We start from the raw sequence: 20,425 nt of genomic DNA, 5'->3' as shown, positions 1-20,425 counted from the left end.
CAATACTATATACACGCCCATTGCAGTGGCTACTTTCCTAGACCCCTCAGGACAACAGCTAAAGGTGAAATGAGAGAGAGAAAAATCAGCTTCAACATATCTCAATTATGCAGGCAGTGCAGGAGCACATTGAGTAGCAGTGGGGACTGCAGCACTAATGTAGTAGTACTAGCAGAGTGGGGAGGCAGTGGGAACCTCTGGGAAGGGACTGGGGCTGTGGGATAGCAGGTATAGTAGGGAGAGATGGTGCCTATAGTAGCAGTGGGGGGTTAATAGCCTCTGGGAAGGGACTGTGGCTGTGGGATAGCAGGTATAGTAGGGAATGATGGTGCCTATAGTAGCAGTGGGATAATAGCCTCTGGGAAGGGACTGGGGCTGTGGGATAGCAGGTATAGTAGGGAGAGATGGTGCCTATTGTTGCAGTGGGGGGAAAATAGCCTCTCGGAAGGGACTGGGGCTGTGGGATAGCAGGTATAGTAGGGAGAGATGGTGCCTATAGTAGCAGTGGGATAATAGCCTCTGGGAAGGGACTGGGGCTGTGGGATAGCAGGTATAGTAGGGAGAGATGGTGCCTATAGTAGCAGTGGGGGGATAATAGCCTCTGGGAAGGGACTGGGGCTGTGGGATAGCAGGTATAGTAGGGAGAGATGGTGCCTATAGTAGCAGTGGGGGATAATAGCCTCTGGGAAGGGACTGTGGCTGTGGGATAGCAGGTATAGTAGGGAGAGATGGTGCCTATAGTAGCAGTGGGGGGTTAATAGCCTCTGGGAAGGGACTGTGGCTGTGGGATAGCAGGTATAGTAGGGAATGATGGTGCCTATAGTAGCAGTGGGATAATAGCCTCTGGGAAGGGACTGGGGCTGTGGGATAGCAGGTATAGTAGGGAGAGATGGTGCCTATAGTAGCAGTGGGGGGATAATAGCCTCTCGGAAGGGACTGGGGCTGTGGGATAGCAGGTATAGTAGGGAGAGATGGTGCCTATAGTAGCAGTGGGGGGATAATAGCCTCTGGGAAGGGACTGGGGCTGTGGGATAGCAGGTATAGTAGGGAGAGATGGTGCCTATAGAAGCAGTGGGATAATAGCCTCTGGGAAGGGACTGTGCCTGTGGGATAGCAGGTATAGTAGGGGGAGATGGTGCCTATAGTAGCAGTGAGGGGATAATAGCCTCTGGGAAGGGACTGTGGCTGTGGGATAGCAGGTATAGTAGGGAGAGATGGTGCCTATAGTAGCAGTGGGGGGATAATAGCCTCTGGGAAGGGACTGGGGCTGTGGGATAGCAGGTATAGTAGGGAGAGATGGTGCCTATAGTAGCAGTGGGGGGATAATAGCCTCTGGGAAGGGACTGTGGCTGTGGGATAGCAGGTATAGTAGGGAGAGATGGTGCCTATAGTAGCAGTGGGGGGATAATAGCCTCTGGGAAGGGACTGTGGCTGTGGGATAGCAGGTATAGTAGGGAGAGATGGTGCCTATAGTAGCAGTGGGGGGATAAAAGCCTCTGGGGAGGGACTGGGGCTGTGGGATAGCAGGTATAGTAGGGAGAGATGGTGCCTATAGTAGCAGTGGGATAATAGCCTCTGGGAAGGGACTGTGCCTGTGGGATAGCAGGTATAGTAGGGGGAGATGGTGCCTATAGTAGCAGTGAGGGGATAATAGCCTCTGGGAAGGGACTGTGGCTGTGGGATAGCAGGTATAGTAGGGAGAGATGGTGCCTATAGTAGCAGTGGGGGGATAATAGCCTCTGGGAAGGGACTGGGGCTGTGGGATAGCAGGTATAGTAGGGTGAGATGGTGCCTATAGTAGCAGTGGGATAATAGCCTCTGGGAAGGGACTGTGGCTGTGGGATAGCAGGTATAGTAGGGAGAGATGGTGCCTATAGTAGCAGTGGGGGGATAATAGCCTCTGGGAAGGGACTGTGGCTGTGGGATAGCAGGTATAGTAAGGAGAGATGGTGCCTATAGTAGCAGTGGGGGGATAATAGCCTCTGGGAAGGGACTGTGGCTGTGGGATAGCAGGTATAGTAGGGAGAGATGGTGCCTATAGTAGCAGTGGGGGGATAATAGCCTCTGGGAAGGGACTGTGGCTGTGGGATAGCAGGTATAGTAGGGAGAGATGGTGCCCATAGTAGCAGTGGGGGGTTAATAGCCTCTGGGAAGGGACTGTGGCTGTGGGATAGCAGGTATAGTAGGGAATGATGGTGCCTATAGTAGCAGTGGGATAATAGCCTCTGGGAAGGGACTGGGGCTGTGGGATAGCAGGTATTGTAGGGAGAGATGGTGCCTATAGTAGCAGTGGGGGGATAATAGCCTCTGGGAAGGGACTGTGGCTGTGGGATAGCAGGTATAGTAAGGAGAGATGGTGCCTATAGTAGCAGTGGGGGGATAATAGCCTCTGGGAAGGGACTGTGGCTGTGGGATAGCAGGTATAGTAGGGAGAGATGGTGCCTATAGTAGCAGTGGGGGGATAATAGCCTCTGGGAAGGGACTGTGGCTGTGGGATAGCAGGTTATAGTAGGGAGAGATGGTGCCTATAGTAGCAGTGGGGGGATAATAGCCTCTGGGAAGGGACTGGGGCTGTGGGATAGCAGGTATAGTAGGGAGAGATGGTGCCTATAGTAGCAGTGGGGGGATAATAGCCTCTGGGAAGGGACTGGGGCTGTGGGATAGCAGGTATAGTAGGGAGAGATGGTGCCTATAGTAGCAGTGGGGGGATAATAGCCTCTGGGAAGGGACTGGGGCTGTGGGATAGCAGGTATAGTAGGGAGAGATGGTGCCCATAGTAGCAGTGGGGGGATAATAGCTAGAGATGTAGCGAACTGTTCGCCGGCGAACTAATTTGCGCGAACATCGGGTGTTCGCAAGTCCGCAAATTCGCGAACTTTTCGTGATGTTCGCAATTTGGGTTTGCCGGCACAGAAAAAGTCGCAAAACTTACGATAACGTTACGAATGCTCCGAAAAAGTCTCAAAACTTACGATAACGTTACGACTGCTCCGAAAAAGTCGCAAAACTTACAATAACGTTATGAATGATCCGAAAAAGTCGCAAAACTTACGATAACGTTACGACTGCTCCGAAAAAGTCGCAAAACTTACGATAACGTTACGAATGCTCCGAAAAAGTCGCAAAACTTACGATAACGTTACGAATGCTCCGAAAAAGTCGCAAAACTTACGATAACGTTACGAATGCTCCGAAAAAGTCGCAAAACTTACGGTAACGTTACGAATGCTCCAAAAAAGTCGCAAAACTTACGATACCGTTACGAATGCTCCGAAAAAGTCGCAAAACTTACGATAACTTTACGAAAGCGCCGGAAATTACGAAAAAGTCGCAAAATTACCGATCATTTCGAAAAACGGCGTGTGCCAATTTTTCAGAGAAGTTTTTGCCCTTGATCCCCCTCCTGCATGCCACTGTCCAGGTCGTGGCACCCTTTAAACAACTTTAAAATCAGTTTTCTGGCCAGAAATGGCTTTTCTAGGTTTTAAAGTTCGCCTTCCCATTGAAGTCTATGGGGTTCGCAGAGTTCGCGAATATTCGCAATTTTCGGCGGAAGTTCGCGAACAGGTTCGCGAACTTTTTTTTTGAGGTTCGCTACATCCCTAATAATAGCCTCTGGGAAGGGACTGGGGCTGTGGGATATTAGGTATAGTAAGGAGAGATGGTGCCTATAGTAGCAGTGGGGGGATAATAGCCTCTGGGAAGGGACTGGGGCTGTGGGATAGCAGGTATAGTAGGGAGAGATGGTGCCTATAGTAGCAGTGGGGGGATAATAGCCTCTGGGAAGGGACTGGGGCTGTGGGATAGCAGGTATAGTAGGGAGAGATGGTGCCTATAGTAGCAGTGAGGGGATAATAGCCTCTGGGAAGGGACTGTGGCTGTGGGATAGCAGGTATAGTAAGGAGAGATGGTGCCTATAGTAGCAGTGGGGGGATAATAGCCTCTGGGAAGGGACTGTGCCTGTGGGATATTAGGTATAGTAAGGAGAGATGGTGCCTATAGTAGCAGTGGGGGGATAATAGCCTCTGGGAAGGGACTGTGCCTGTGGGATAGCAGGTATAGTAAGGAGAGATGGTGCCTATAGTAGCAATGGGGGGATAATAGCCTCTGGGAAGGGACTGTGCCTGTGGGATAGCAGATATAGTAAGGAGAGATGGTGCCTATAGTAGCAATGGGGGGATAATAGCCTCTGGGAAGGGACTGTGCCTGTGGGATAGCAGGTATAGTAAGGAGAGATGGTGCCTATAGTAGCAGTGGGGGGATAATAGCCTCTGGGAAGGGACTGTGGCTGTGGGATAGCAGGTATAGTAGGGAGAGATGGTGCCTATAGTAGCAGTGGGGGATAATAGCCTCTGGGAAGGGACTGGGGCTGTGGAATAGCAGGTATAGTAGGGAGAGATGGTGCCTATAGTAGCAGTGGGGGATAATAGCCTCTGGGAAGGGACTGGGGCTGTGGGATAGCAGGTATAGTAGGGAGGGATGGTGCCAATAGTAGCAGTGGGGGGATAATAGCCTCTGGGAAGGGACTGTGGCATAGCAGGTATAGTAGGGAGAGATGGTGCCTATAGTAGCAGTGGGGGGATAATAGCCTCTGGGAAGGGACTGTGACTGTGGGATAGCAGGTATAGTAGGGAGAGATGATGCCTATAGTAGCAGTGGGGGGGATAATAGCCTCTGGGAAGGGACTGGGGCTGTGGTATAGCAGGTATAGTAGGGAGAGATGGTGCCTATATTAGCAGTGGGGGATAATAGCCTCTGGGGAGGGACTGTGGCTGTGGGATAGCAGGTATAGTAGGGAGAGATGGTGCCTATAGTAGCAGTGGGGGGATAAAAGCCTCTGGGAAGGGACTGGGGCTGTGGTATAGCAGGTATAGTAGGGAGAGATGGTGCCTATAGCAACAGTGGGATAATAGCCTCTGGGAAGGGACTGGGGCTGTGGGATAGCAGGTATAGTAGGGAGAGATGGTGCCTATAGTAGCAGTGGGGGGATAATAGCCTCTGGGAAGGGACTGGGGCTGTGGGATAGCAGGTATAGTAGGGACAGATGGTGCCTATAGTAGCAGTGGGATAATAGCCTCTGGGAAGGGACTGGGGTTGTGGGATATTAGGTATAGTAGGGAGAGATGGTGCCAATAGTAGCAGTGGGGGGGATAATAGTCTCTGGGAAGGGACTGTGGCTGTGGGATGGCAGGTATAGTAGGGAGAGATGGTGCCTATAGTAGCAGTGGGATAGCAGGTATAGTAGGGAGAGATGGTGCCTATAGTAGCAGTGGGGGGATAATAGCCTCTGGGAAGGGACTGGGGCTGTGGGATAGCAGGTATAGTAGGGAGAGATGGTGCCTATAGTAGCAGTGGGGGGATAATAGCCTCTGGGAAGGGACTGGGGCTGTGGGATAGCAGGTATAGTAGGGAGAGATGGTGCCTATAGTAGCAGTGGGGGGATAATAGCCTCTGGGAAGGGACTGTGGCTGTGGGATAGCAGGTATAGTAGGGAGAGATGGTGCCTATAGTAGCAGTGGGGGGATAATAGCCTCTGGGAAGGGACTGGGGCTGTGGGATAGCAGGTATAGTAGGGAGAGATGGTGCCTATAGTAGCAGTGGGATAATAGTCAATATCAATGTAACCCATTACCTTTGGCTGTTATTAAAGTACAAGTTCAAGGTAGGTGCTAGAAGTTGTAATGCTACAGTATCTGAATGCCTGAATGAATACAAAGTCTTACTTGCCCCAGCCAAAGATGGCTCTGTGTTTTAACTATCTTTTCACTGGCCTTAGGTTAACAGAGGTTACTAGATGTCATAGTTAAACCAAAATGATGCAGCATCAGAAAATGGCAAATTTGTGTAAATCGGGTAAAAACATGGATTATACCAGAAACATGAAATAAGAAATAAAAAACCACTAGAGAAGCAGATCAGCCCGATCTCCCCATCAGATTTCCCAGATAGAGAATCCGTTCTCCCCACAGAATACAATGCAGCTCGTTGGGACTCTCCCTTGTTATTGTGGCAGTCCCTAAGTTATGCACAGACTCTCTGCTCATGCTCGCTCTCTTTTTTATAGTCCGTTGTTATTTACATAGCAGAAAAAAAATGCTCAGGCCAAAATGTGATAAATTACAGATATGCAAATGTCTTTCAAGCGTGTGTAGCCGGAGCTGAATGAGTCCATCGCTGGGGATGTGTGGGCCACTCAGGACCCCAGGGAGCTGATCAAAGCACCCATTCTTTTTCATGGTCTCCCATTCTCTTCCCAACTATCTCCATCGAGCACTTAATATGCCAGGACATAGAAGCCATTGCAAACTCACTGCCTGCCGGACCCCTTTTGTTCCCAGGCGCAGAGTGAGAAAGGAGAAGATTCTGTCACTTCCCAGCTTTCTGAAATGGAAAACGTGTCATTTTTCACTAGTTTTTCCCCCCTTGATATACTGAAAAGGCAACTATAAAACAGTCCCAGCTCTGTTTTGGCATTAATTACACTGCTGTCCAGCAGATCTGCCGTTTCCCCTATTATATACAATTCTCAGCAGGGCACAAGCTCAGCGCTATTGCAGCTGGGAGGGAAGCTATGAATGAGTTTTATCCCTCTGAAAAAATGAGCATGGGCAGAACGTATATAAAGGGATGAGAACATCAGGATTGGATCCATGGATTGTTCTGAGGAAGGGGGACAAAGGGATGCACCAATACATAGTTCTGATGGGAGAACAGGCACCATGGTTTGGCACTGTGTCACTATTAGCATTACCATAGGAAATATTAGTGCAGGCAGGTCCAAGCTGCAGTCTCCAATCTGTTGTTGATATACAACTATCCATGCTACACCCAGTAGTTGTAGATCAATCCAAAGTGAATGGCTGTGGGTTGGCTACTCTTGTTTATGTAGGACACTACATAATTCAGTTTAAATTGCAGTAAGTCTGTGTAATGTAGTGCATACCAGAACTTAATGTAACACAGCACCTATGATCTGGGTAAGAAGCAAGCAACAGCTTAGGCAAGTTTTCAACAGTCCTAGCAATACAGAGTGTCAGGCAAGATAATAGGAATGGCATAGGCTGAAGGCTGGAGTAAAGACCAAGTAAAGGTGACCATACAATCTAAGTTTGGAGCCTAAAGGGCTAGAAGTTTGTGATCAGCCCAAAGCCTCAAACAATTGATCACAGGCTGATCTATGGAGATCCAAAACCACAGGGGAGAAATGGAAATCCATCCTTACCAAGCAGCTCTGAATGTAACCATCACCTTTAGTATCGAAAAGCCTCCGGGTCTTAATATCAAAATATTCTGTGGAATCCAAATAAGGGTGCCAATTACACAGGACTGGAGGGTCAGAATAGGCAGAATACGACAAAGGTTTACAGGCAGAAGGGTAAAGCTGGCCATACAAGCACCAATATTATCGTACTAAAGTAGGTTTTGTATGATATTCGGTGCATGTATGGTGGATCGACGAGATGGCCGATATCGCAAAAGCCTTGGATATCTGTCATTTTGTTAAATGGATGGGACAAAAGATTTTGATCGAGCACCGTTGAAGGCCCCTGAGCAAAAGCTGCATTTAGGCCTGAATCATCACATATAATGGTAGAAACAATACGAATTCTACCCCTATCTGACCTGAACGTCAGTGGAGGGTACGAGCGATCTTTCCTGTGACCAATAGTGACAGGAAAGAATGTAATTGTAACGTGTATGGCCACCTTAAAGCACATCATAGGATTATTCATATAACAAGCCAAAGGTAAAAACAGACACCCACCAGCAGAAACAGGCAAGGAGCAAGCAAGGAAAAGTGCAGACGTAGGTATTGGATAAGTAACAGAGTGACCTACTGTAGATACTCCAAGGAAAGACATTTATCCTGGGAGGTCAAGTGATGACCAGACAAAAATGTTTGTGCCAAAAACCACCACAATACAATTTATGGCCAGCTGGCTTGCTACTGCATAGATGCCAACCAGGTATATCCAGTACACTAATGTGCTTGCTTATGTACATGGCAGGCACTGGTCCAGCATGCATTAAAGCTAAACAGTGCCGACATGTCCAGCTCTGGCAGGTATGTGATATTAAGCAGTGCCCTATACTAAGCCTACACCCAGAGCAATAATATTATTACTTACCAAGGTTATTCAGCTTTTCCTTTTGTGGCCAGAGCTGATTATAGTATTTTAGAATCTGGTTGTGAGAGGGCGCATCATACAGCCACCGGGTACTGTTTTAAATGCCACTTCCTTTCACTTAAACAATTTAAAGAAAGACATTTTACATTTGTGTCCTTTTTGTCATCTGTCAGTCTGTGACCTGTCTGCCTGTCTATCCGTCATCTATATAGTATGTTTGGATGCTTGCATAGTCTATTTAGCTCAGAAAAGCTGCAAAGTCTGCCCATATCTATGTGTGTTTCCGTCTATGTACTTTGGCTGGATGGCGACCGTGGCTGGAAGCCAATTCTGGGAAAGATTCCAAATTTGACTCCTATTAACCCTCTCTGGTAAAACTCTGCTGGAAACCCACTCACCAGCCATTGCCATTTATCTGCTTACTAATTAATCCAATTCATCTCTGGAGGAGTAAAAGAAACCCTTTTCTGTGGTCAATGGAATTGGAGGATATTTGAAAGAAGCGCCAAACTGTGTAAATGTAATTCAGCAAGGAGCTGCCTGAACGAGTCCTTGATATATAGCAGGAGGTTTAACAGGGTTCTTCAAGTTTCTAGGGCAACCCTGCCGTGGCGACTGGTACAGGGCACAGCATTTGTAAGGAGTCGCCTGTTGCTGCCATTAGCAAACAATACCTTGCGCAAAGCTACGTATAGGCTTTACTTTGGGGTTTTTTTTCTTTATCCCCTTTATCTCAGATGCCAGAGCATCATTCCAACACGCTGACAGTTATGTTTAAAGGAAATAATGCTTACCTCACAATTAGAAGAATAAGGCAAATAACATAAAAGTTCCTACTGGGTAAATCTTGAGTATTCTGGAAAAACGTTACAGCCTCATCAATCTATAACAAAAAGCATGGAAGGATCCTGAAAACACTATAGAAATATTACATTCATACACACATATATTCCTGGACTAACAACAACTGAATGGATGTATGTTCATATTTAAATTACGTCGATATATGGCAATTATTTTCACAACTGTGCAATGATAATGCATTCAAGAACATGTTTATTTACGAAGGCTTATATCACACTTGGGGAATACTAGTTGCTAATTGTAGCTGCCTACAAATAGGTTTAATAGGGTTTATGTCACATAGGATACAATAAATAGTAACTGTAGATAAAAGTAGCAGCTACTAATGAAGCTGAATGATACAAGTGAGCAAAAAGAAAATAAAAATACTGGGATTTATTAAATGTTTGCCAAAATGAAATAGAGCTTACTACATAAAACTTATCTATGCTCTATTCATTCCTATAGGAATATTTGAAGTGTATCTATCGATAGGTGAAATTTAGAGTTCACCAATTGATAAATACGCTTCTTAAGATCCAATAGGAATGAATAGAATGTGGGTAAGTTTTTATGTATTAAACTCTAAACTCAAATCTGCCCCTAAAAGTAGGTACCATTTTGGGATGATACAAACCCTTTCAAAGGATACTTATCACCACAGGAATAGGGCTGTTTTGTGTGTCTGATGGTGAGAGGAAAAATAAAATACGACCAGTAACATATTTTTAGAACCTGTTACCAGAACTGCATGATAATGGTTTTACCAATCACTTATCAAACATAGACAAGGGGGCACATTTACCAATCCACGAACGTCTGAAAAGCGGCTGAATGCGTTTTTTCCGTAATGATCGGTATTTTTCCGTCGCCGTTTTGTGACTTTTTCACGAATTGTCACGACTTTTTTGTCGCCGTCTCGAAAAAAACGGATTGGTTTTTCCGCCGTTTACAATTGCTCAATACGAAAAAAATCACGACGGCGACGAAAAAGTCATGCAAGTATCACATGTAAACGAAGCTGAAGATGGAAGAACTACCAATAACAAATATAAATGAAAAGACGGCACTTACATAACAATCTCAAAATACAGTATAGGAATTTGGTGCAAAAGCAACCCAAATATTGTACCCCAATATAGGGTACCAGAGTAAATGTATTTTTTATAAAATAAGGGCTTGCACTCAAATAATGAAAGGCACAGTGGTAGTATTAAAAAGTAATTATCTTTTATATAGTATACAAAAGAATTAACAAAATTCAATTTTAACTGATACAGTCAGTTTCACATAATACTATAAGATAATACATACCACAAAAATGTGCACAGGTAAAGAAAAAGGACACACAGGTAAGCAGATACACTTGCCAAAGATGAGAATTACCCCAACAGTTCGGCACAGAAAGCCTTTCTCAAGGGGAATCCTTGATGGAAGAACCACCAGCCAGACAAAATGATATTGTAGGTTTATAGCTGTAGAACCCCACAAGTGCTGTACTTTTACTTTATATTGAGCTACAATTTCTTTTCCTATGTCTTTCAGCTCTGAGCAACTTTAAATATGGCGGCCTGCTCCCTTTTTCTGATCCACCACTTTCCCTTAGCCCTGAGTAAGACTCACCCAACTATTTATTGGGCTGGGGGGGCTGTTTGGGCCTCTGCGTACTGGAAATGCCAGGGCCAATCCCATTCCAAACCTGTTGTATGTGCATTTGGAGTGATTTTTGGCATGCAGCAAACTGTATAGGAATGTTATGGATGGGAAGGGACACTACAGCTCTAGGCCTCACTACAAAAGATACTGGAAAGCATATTTGGGGGTTAAGGTTTTCTTTAATTGTCACAGAAATTATATTTAAGTAGAAAGTAAATGTCTTGTGACTATTTTCAGCCTAGTGTCAAAAAGACCAGGTCTCCTGCCTGAAACACTGAGGCATTCAATGATTTGCAACACTCTTTGATAAAAGATTTAGCGGCAGATGTATCAAAATGTGAGATTAGGGCCCATAACAAAAAAAATCACCCACTTTCTACTCATTCCTATGGATTTTTAGATGCATATTTATCAAATGGTGAACTTGAACTTGCACCCATTGATAAATACACTTCTAAAAAGTAATGAATAGAGAGTGGGTGAATTTTTCTTTGGTGAGCTCTAATCTCTTATGCTGATAAATATGCCCTTTATTCTCATGGGTAGGCTTTCCCTTGCCTTCATGGATAGTCACAACTCAAATGAGGTGTTTGTTGCCTTCAGGTTACACAATGCAGCTGAGAGGGTGTGGTGTTACTCTCTGGGATGTCACTGCTAACAACCCCCTTAACTCCAGAGTTCATTGGCTGCTTAAACATCTGCCCCGTGGCCCCATAGCTTGCAAGGCAGATGGATGTACCATGTGACAGGCAATTGCGGGAATATTCAGCTGTCTGCGCCTCACACTGACTGTGGGCGTCAACCGTCGTTCGTGTAATCTGCAACACAGAGCTCAATTGTTCATATTTTGGATGGCTTCCAGCAGTAATTATATTGCTCCAGCAGACCGGTCCATGTATGTACGCTTAGCAGAATTAATTAGAGCGGAGCAGTGAATTAAGCACGCAAGGCTGTAGAATTCAAAAACTACATTTAAAATATTCTTTATTAGCCAGGAAATAATATTTTGAAAATATATATATGGGAAATATATACATATAATTGACCTCAAAGAGCTATATTTTATATTAATACATCAGTTTTTCAACCCTAGGTATGGAGATCATGGAGAGGCCCATGTGTAGGGTCGAAATGTTGACATAAAAATCATATTAGTCCTAGGAGTTTGGTTATTTGTTTTGTATATTATAGCACCTTGACCCTATATTAGACCATGAGTACTCTCAGTCAGCATGTACTTGCATATCCTATACCCTCAAACACTTGTACATATATATACACAGATCAGTATAATGTTATTTTTTAATGTAGACATGAAAGAGGCCAACCTGTGTTTCCAGTTTTGGGTGCCAGTTCTGAATACTACAATAAAACAAAAAGATGAAGTTATCCTATTGGCTAAACCATTGTATTACTAAGCCAGTGAGGACCTTAGCCTCTGCAGTGCAAGAGTGAGACTCACCATATACTATTATATAATACAATGCACAGAATCAAATTGCTGTACATTTGAGGGTACATCTATACATTTTAACATGAAGTTTAAAAAGGGCACTTTCTGCATGTATCATACAAAATCATCATATTTATGTCATATTTATAATAAGACTTAAAAACTATGGTGGAAAAAAAGGTGGCTCTTGATTTCTCCTTTAATTTATATTGGGAGGCGGTGGGAGAGGATGAACATCTTCCAGATCCTCTTCATCGTCAGACACAACCTGTAGCTCTAAAATAAAAACAGGAAAGGTTTAAAAACGTATTATTTATTCTTTATTATTTCTGTGACATCATCTACACACAGGACACCAATAAGTCAAAGTCCACAAACTATGCCAGGAAAAAGTAGCCGTGACTACATGCAGGGTGCCAGTCTCCCTGGTCCTTCCTTCTTCTGTACATGGTCATGGCCCAGCTGCACAACTGTTAGACCCAGTACTGGGGGCCCTGAACCTTTAATCATGGTCAGTTACGAGGTTTGGGAGGTGATAGGGGGCCCTGTGCGACGTGGCTATTGGCTTAAACTAATATTCTGCACAAATGAGTTTACCATTTAAGCACTTGTTGACATATTTTAACCTAAATTAACAAATAATTAATACATGTGTTCAATGTGGGAACCTTTAATCACACAGATAGTTAATCTGGGATTCTAAGGACTGAAAAGTTAGATTACCTGCAAATAATGAATGGCCAATTTGTACTAATTGTTCAATTTGCACCAATAGCACCAAAGGACTGGATAAGAAGAAGCAAGCCATTTTCAACCACATTTGGAAAGATTTACATCAAACCAAAGAGATCTCTGTCTGTACTTAATGTGACCAAGGGACCGAATAGGACGAAGCAAGCCATCTTCCACCACATTTGGATAGCTTTACATCAAACAGGAGAGATCTCTGTCTGTACTTAATGTAACCAAAGGACTGGATAGGATGAAGCAAGCAATTTTCCACCACATTTGGATAGATTTACATCAAACAGGAGAAATCTCTGTCTGTACTTAATGTGACCAAAGCACTGGATAGGATGAAGCAAGCCATTTTCTACCACATCTGGATAGATTTACATCAAACCAAAGAGATCTCTGTCTGTAATTAATGTGACCAAAGCACTGGATAGGACGAAGCAAGCCATTTTCTACCACATTTGGATAGATTTACATCAAACCAAAGAGATCTCTGTCTGTTCTTAATGTGACCAAGGGACCGAATAGGACGAAGCAAGCCATCTTCCACCACATTTGGATAGCTTTACATTAAACAGGAGAGATCTCTGTCTGTACTTAATGTAACCAAAGGACTGGATAGGACGAAGCAAGCAATTTTTCACCACATTTGGATAGATTTACATCAAACCGGAGAGATCTCTGTACTTAATGTTACTTTGCCCACCACGAAGTACATTTGGGAAATGTTCCTTTGCAGGAAGTATCCATGGACAAGCAATTCTTGGCTGCCCTACTACACAGCCTTCACATTCAATATTACACATTATGAGTACCCCAAACAGCCTTTTGGCATTCCATAAAAGCAAGCAGACAGAGCAGAAGTGCTGGCATCTTATAAAGATGAGTGGTAGCAAGGCACAGTAATCTGCTGTGTGCCCAGTACAATTGCATTATTATTATTATTATGGCTTCTAGGTAGCCGGATAGGTTTTATGGAAAGGCACAATCTAATTAATAATCAGACAGGTTTAGTCCTGCTTTTTAAAAAAGTTTGTTATCAAAACAGGAATTTTTTTTAGTCCATAGGACCATTAAAAGACAGTGTGACATAACCATTCCTCCTCTGATTAGATAGAGGGTAAGAAGGGGTTATATACTGCAGAAAGTGCGCTGTATAATAAAAAAAACAGCAAGGAGACTAGGGAGGATCATGTCAAGAATCTCAGCACCATCATCTGTAAGTTTGTATATAATTAAACTATGTTAAATAGGGAAGGGCTTAAAGAATAACCATTATTCACCAGGCACTCAGAATAGGTACAAATGGCCAGTAACCAGGCGTAAAAAACCTTTGAAGAGTTCTGCTCTGAGATTTCTCTATTGACTTAATACTAAAAGTCAGTGTCTAGACATGCCTCTTGTTGCCATATCTGATAGGTGGCTTTGATGGCAGGCAAACATGCAGAAACAAAATGGACACAATGGCCAACATGCATACAAAAAGACATCTTCCACAATCCTTAAAAAAGGCCAAACAACAAATCTGCACAGGATAAAAAATGATTTACTGATTGTGTGTCTCGGACTCACCTCCCTTCCCATCATGGTTTCTGGGAATCACTATTTTGCTTGTGAGCAAACATCACTATAACTATGGACAGTCAAAATTTTGAGCGATTGTTAATTCAATAAGCACAGTGATTCCCAATAATCTAAGTGGCTGTTCCTAAATATATCCCCACAAACCTTGCTTTTTTTACAAAATAATTTTCATTTATTGTCTTTATTTTCTTTATATTTATTTACAACCTAACCAATAACTTTTGCAATCGGTGAAGAAAGATCTCTGCAAAAGTCCTTCGAAAAATAGTAATGTTGTTAAGACTCCAGATAAGTGGTGTCCAACTTCTTAGAGTAGAAGGATCTTCCTCAAAATTATTTTATATCCCTTTCCATTCTTCTTCCCCCAGTCTTCTTATTCTCTCCTTTTGTTCTCTCCCCCCTTGTCCAATCCCCATGAGGCTTGCATCTCTGCTGGTATTAGAGCACAATCACACTGGCAAACAAGGGAGCCACACAGCATTGGGACAAGCAGCATTGTTGTCAAAACTAACCAGTGCCAAGCCCACACACTTTAACGCCATTTTTTTACCATAATGTGGGGCTTAAAATAGGTATATATTGAAATATGACATATTATATGATATATTTTCATATAAGTATATATGAAATTCATGGGCTGGGGATGTCCTTGCAAAAACACCAGAATATAAAGCCAGGCATAGCTAAGTGATAATGAATGTAGCATGTTGGGTAATGTGAAATCCTGACCTATAGGGATCACTTCTATTGGATAAAAATGCACCGTGTGTGGTATGCTGTAGTGTGGTAAAGGTGTCTGTATTGTGGGGTAATGTTTTGCAGGTTAAGATTAATTTATATCCTTCATGGACAACTCAAGCAAACAAATATTTACATATGCTGAATTATAATTGTGTGTTTAATGAAAGGAAACTTTTACATCATGGGCCTGACTTACAAATGATCACTGTGCTCATCAGAGCCAATAACGTGGACGCCCCTTTTGTGGAGCCATAAGTCATGTGACCGCTCACAGTTTAGCAAGCGGCGGGTAGTTTGTAGTAGATCCCATATAGTTAAGAAGCACTGAGAAATCACGAGAGGCTTCACTATTCTGTTATGACATCTGGCTCTGTGGCTGGCAGTGTGCTTTTTTTGACACATTATTATCAGCACGAAAGGGCTTGTTGCAATTTTGATGATGATGAAAATATCAAGATTGCTCGTCATAGGTGTTTAGGTTAGTCTTGCCTGCTTCTCTCAAGAGGTCCATGTATGGTCTTTCATCAATTTGTATTAAGGTGGCCATACAGCTTTAAGCTGACAATTCAGACCAATTTGGCAGCTTATCTGCAATGTATGGGGCCCTCAGATATCAGTGCAGTGATGTCCTTGCCTGGCGTCTTGTAGTCCTATTTGTCGTAATCCAATTGTTTGGCCCTAGGGCCACGATCACCTACCTTAGGTGGGCATATTGGGAGAAAGATCCACACGTTTGGCGACCTTGCCAAAAAAGCAGATCTTATAATACTGTATTGCCAGCTTTACAAAGGGATTTTTATCATTAATAGTTTGTATTGTTGTTGCATTAATTGTATTAACTATATTTATTATATTCATGTCATTTTGATTGTACCACTGGGGTTAATTAACAGCTGCAATGTATCTATTATAAAATATGGGACACAAAAATTCCATTTTGACATCCTACCCCCAGAGGATCAAGAACAAGTTAATGTTTGTGTTAAAAGGGATTTGAGACTCTCTCTCTCTCTCTCTCTCTCTCTCTCTCTATATATATATATATATAGTAAGTAAGGTTTATATATTTTACATTACATTACATTACTTCCTATTTAACATCCTGGCAGTCCCAGGTGGTTCGAAACGTGTTAATATCATTATGGTATAATGATGGTACAATAAAAATGTTGTATTTTTTATGTCAAATGCTGTGAGTGCTTTGCATTTATTACAATATATATATATATATATATATATATATACACATACACATCAAGACAACGGTCCCAAGTGGATCAAAACATGTTGATGTCTATGGCATTTTGATGGACTAAAAACTTTTTAGTAAATGCTGTAAATGCTTTCATAACCAACTATATATATATATTATATATTTGAATGAGAAACCAGCAACACTGTGAATTTCTGAATTTCAAAGTGTGTCATTAAAGTTTTTTATTTAATATACTGTATATATAAATTACACTATTTTTAATATACTGTATAAATAAAAGCAGTAACATTTTACAGAACAATGTTGATGCCTCAAGTTAATATAAGATACAAATAGTTTCCAATATATTCAGAATAGTTTGGATGGCAAAAACAGCACCAGAATGGACTGCAAGGTAATTAGGCTAAACAAATCTGAATGTAATAACGTCTAAAATATAATTATTATCAGATTAAATTACTTGCTGTCACTTTAGAAATCTTTACATCACTGCAGCCTTGTAGCCTTTGTGGAATTATGGCCGTCCGAAGCCGATAATCCCCTAAAAGACTAATGACATTTCACAGGTAATGTAATTTAGAAAGTGACACTTCCCTGTTTTCTTTTCCAACAATGTGAATTTTTGTAAACTGCTATAAACTGCAATTCAGAAGCACTGATCCTACCATCCCCAATCATTTTTATACGGATCAAATGAATGCAGATACTCCCATCTGGGAGGGGCGACATGACATTTCGCTCGGCACTTCTAAACAGGTCAGCGACCTCTCGCAGACCCTAAGGCAGTGGGAGGGAGTGCTTTGCTAAACCGTGTAACCAAATCAAACCAGTGGTTACCCCTTTTCAATACCAATGGAATGGTCTGCACAATGCCATTCACATAGCAGCACAGGGACTGAAAGAATGGTCATCTGATGATGGAGATATCTTTATTCTTTGTCTGGGATTACGAGCCTCTTACAGCAATTCTCTGGTTGGATCCATAAAGAAGAGTAACAAGACTTTTGAATTGGAGTAAAAAAAAAAAACGGCTATAGGTAAAGGCATATCTAAAAGTGAGTTTATTTCATGAGTGTGATGGGGCTTTGTTAGAATCCCGGAGCACAAAGACACAACAAGACTGCCCTGGAGATGACCTATTGCTTTCAAGTAGCTTGAACACATCAGAATTCCTATTGTTAGGGTTGATTAATTGAAACTGATAAGTTACCATGAATAAAGATTGTTTTTCTGTTTAATGTAGTGGGACTGATTTAGTAAATGCCTTATTCATGTAAGCTTTGCAATGCAGCATATGGACAGGGATGCATTCAGTATCATGAACATATACAATTTATTATGCTCGCATGGCCGTGGCCAAAAAGCCTTTTCTATTTTAATGGCCAAGTGTGAATGAAACTTGCCCATTTAAAGAGCCAGTGGTATCATTACAAGGGACTACAATGTAGTGGTGGCTGCGTCTGCATGGCTGTGAATGAGAGGCTCAGAATGGGAGGACGAAAATATAAGAAGAAAATACAAAGTAGTAAAACCAAGTCTGCCCTTTGTATGTTCTGAAAAACAGCCAGTTAATGAATAATAAACTCCCCTTACACAAGGGAGCTAACAAAATGTGGTTCCAATTTTAACCTGAACTAACATTTAGAGAAATTTTATTTAAAAAAAAAAAAAAAAAAGTAAAACATGAAAATTTGGAGAACAAAACAAGGAATTCATTAACATAATTTGTGTGATTGTGTCAGATACTGAAGCCTTGGAAAGGCAAACATTGATTTGGGTTGTTGCCTATAGAATTGATGGCAGTGTGAAACAGCATTACATTCAGCCTAAATGGGATAATCGGATTACACAAGCACTAACAGACTTAGTGCGTAAAGCAGTGGGCAAAGTGCAAAAAAATGAACGATAGCAGTCTCCCCCCCACTTTGTGCACTGTGTTCTGCATTATAAATAACCCCTTATTTATTTATATAAAATATGTAAAGTGTAGAAACTGAAGCTATTCATTTTATTATGTAACAGTATTGTAATACCATTAAGTAAGCACTGCTAGTAAGAAATGATAACCAAGGACATAAGAGGGCACTTTTAAAAAGAACCAGTGACAGTGTTACAGTGGACACAACGTAAAGCTAAACACACACAAACCATTCAGTTGAAAATAATGGGCTCATTGGAAAACTGAGTTGCGTCAAATAAAAGCGTCAGTCTAGTAAAGCTGGCCATATATGTAAAGATCTGCTTGTTTGGCATGGTCGCCAAACATACAGATATTTCCCCCTCATGCCCACCTTGAGGTGGGCAATATCGGACCGATGTGATTGTTTGGCCCTCCTGATCGAACCATAATTGCCGCTATGCAGGCCATCAGGACAAGCGCAGCATCAACACACAAATGTTGCCCTTGATTCAACAGAAAATCAAACCTGCTTGATCTGGCCTGTTGCCTGCCAGTATCCCCTGGCCAATAAGTATTTAGCTAGTAGCTTTTGGTCAGTTTAATCCCACTGTGCCCAATAAAGTTCTTTTGTTAATATAAAGAATCTAGAGTTGCTATATTATTTCATAAGTTTGTATCACTTAATAAGGGAAAAGAATTCACAGGGTTAACCTGCAGTAACCCTTTAGACGCTGACCAAGGTGCTGCTCGGCAGTTCAGTTCAAGGCAAGAAGACTTTGGGCCCTATTTATAAACTGCAAAAATATGACAATTGGTCATTTACTAGCAAGGGTGATAAAAGCCACTTAAGCCTCAATCCTCACAGTGACAAACAGAATGATATTAAAGTTTGCCCCAAAACTCCTATAAATTGGTAGGGTGTCTGTGCCACATGGCATATAGCAATCAACTACTGGGGGGGCAGGAATGTGTCTTTAGGTGAGACCTAATGTTATCATTTCTGATAATTGAGAATGCAAAATGGCTCAGTGTCCTTCACTGGTCAAACAACTGGGAAATACATAGAGTGTGCTCCTAAATGCAAATTTCAGATTCTCATTGGAATCAGTATATTACATTTTCAGCTTGGACAGACACACTGGGAGCCAATAAAAATGTATGGTTATAACTGCTCCATACGAAATGCTTATATGGTCAGACAGTTATGTAGTATGGACAAACTGCACAACAAAATCAGGGCATGCATGTCCATCTTTAGTCCTCTATGACTCTTTTAAAAACCTATATAAACAATACTGATTTGAGGGGAAACATGCAGAGTCCTTTTCTTACCAAAATGAGCATTTTCATGTGGAAATGTGATCACACCTGTGCTTCCCTGTTCCCAGTCAGTGGAATCCAAGGGAACTGGCCACTGGCGTCTCTCCGTGCTAGCAGGGAATCAACTACGTGACATTATCTCAAGCTGCTCAAATACCCTGCCTATAACTAGTCAGTTGGACACATTTATACATCAATAATTCCAAAGCCCTCAAAGGCTCAACCACTCACAAAACTGGCCTGTGGTTCAGCTTAAACCCACTGGCCATGTTGGGGTATCAGCCAGCTTGGAACTGGTATTGGTTACAGTTGTTCAGACGACTAAAGTAATCATATCATTAAGCCTAAAAGCTAAACAGTGCCATTTTTGGCCCCCAACACATTTGAACAAATAGCACACAAGCTGAACATCACATCATCCATTTTCAGTCATTGTTCCCAATAAATTTAATCTCTCTGTTCCTTCGTTTACATCTCTCAACAGCTTCTCGCTTTCCAATTTTTCTATTGCTGTTCAACTGGTCCCATGTCATGAGTATTTTTACTGGTCAATGCCAGGTTCACACCTGCAAAAACTATAATCAATGCCATACAAAGTAGCCTGCTGGCAGCCATTAGAATTCTTTGTAAAGTGCATCTGACCTGAGGTCCAGTAGGCATTTTTTAGAATATTTGCCCAACCACCTATTGGTTTAAAGAGCAAGTGGCATGTTCCCACTACAGTTATTATTACAGAACCTACTTCAACACTGCTTAATTAATGCTGTTAGTGAGTTGATCAGGTCCACTTATTTTCCAAAGCCCACCTTCTCAAGTCGTTCGTTTGTCTTGTCCTAGACCAACCCCAG

General features: G+C 42.4%; 1 protein-coding gene across 5 annotated transcripts in view; it reads right to left on the bottom strand.

Annotated features, from left to right (window-relative positions):
- Positions 1-7,669: 7,669 nt before the first annotated feature.
- The window catches only part of c10orf67 (chromosome 10 open reading frame 67), a 69,640-nt gene continuing 56,884 nt past the window's right edge, over positions 7,670-20,425 (bottom strand). For 2 of the 5 annotated variants that reach the window (XM_012965643.3, XM_012965642.3), the window contains exon 17: positions 11,110-11,990. In XM_012965643.3, the coding sequence (XP_012821097.2) occupies positions 11,884-11,990 (107 nt within the window). In that variant the 3' untranslated portion in view covers positions 11,110-11,883. Of the gene's footprint in view, positions 9,013-11,109; positions 12,358-20,425 lie in introns of those variants that run through there. The other 3 variants (XR_001924728.2, XM_018094779.2, XM_002933148.4) reach the window with 3 other exon arrangements.

The sequence above is a fragment of the Xenopus tropicalis genome, chromosome 6 (assembly GCF_000004195.4).
Source record: "Xenopus tropicalis strain Nigerian chromosome 6, UCB_Xtro_10.0, whole genome shotgun sequence".
Taxonomy (NCBI): Eukaryota; Metazoa; Chordata; class Amphibia; order Anura; family Pipidae; genus Xenopus; species Xenopus tropicalis.
This window is presented reverse-complemented; position numbering and strand designations above follow the sequence as displayed.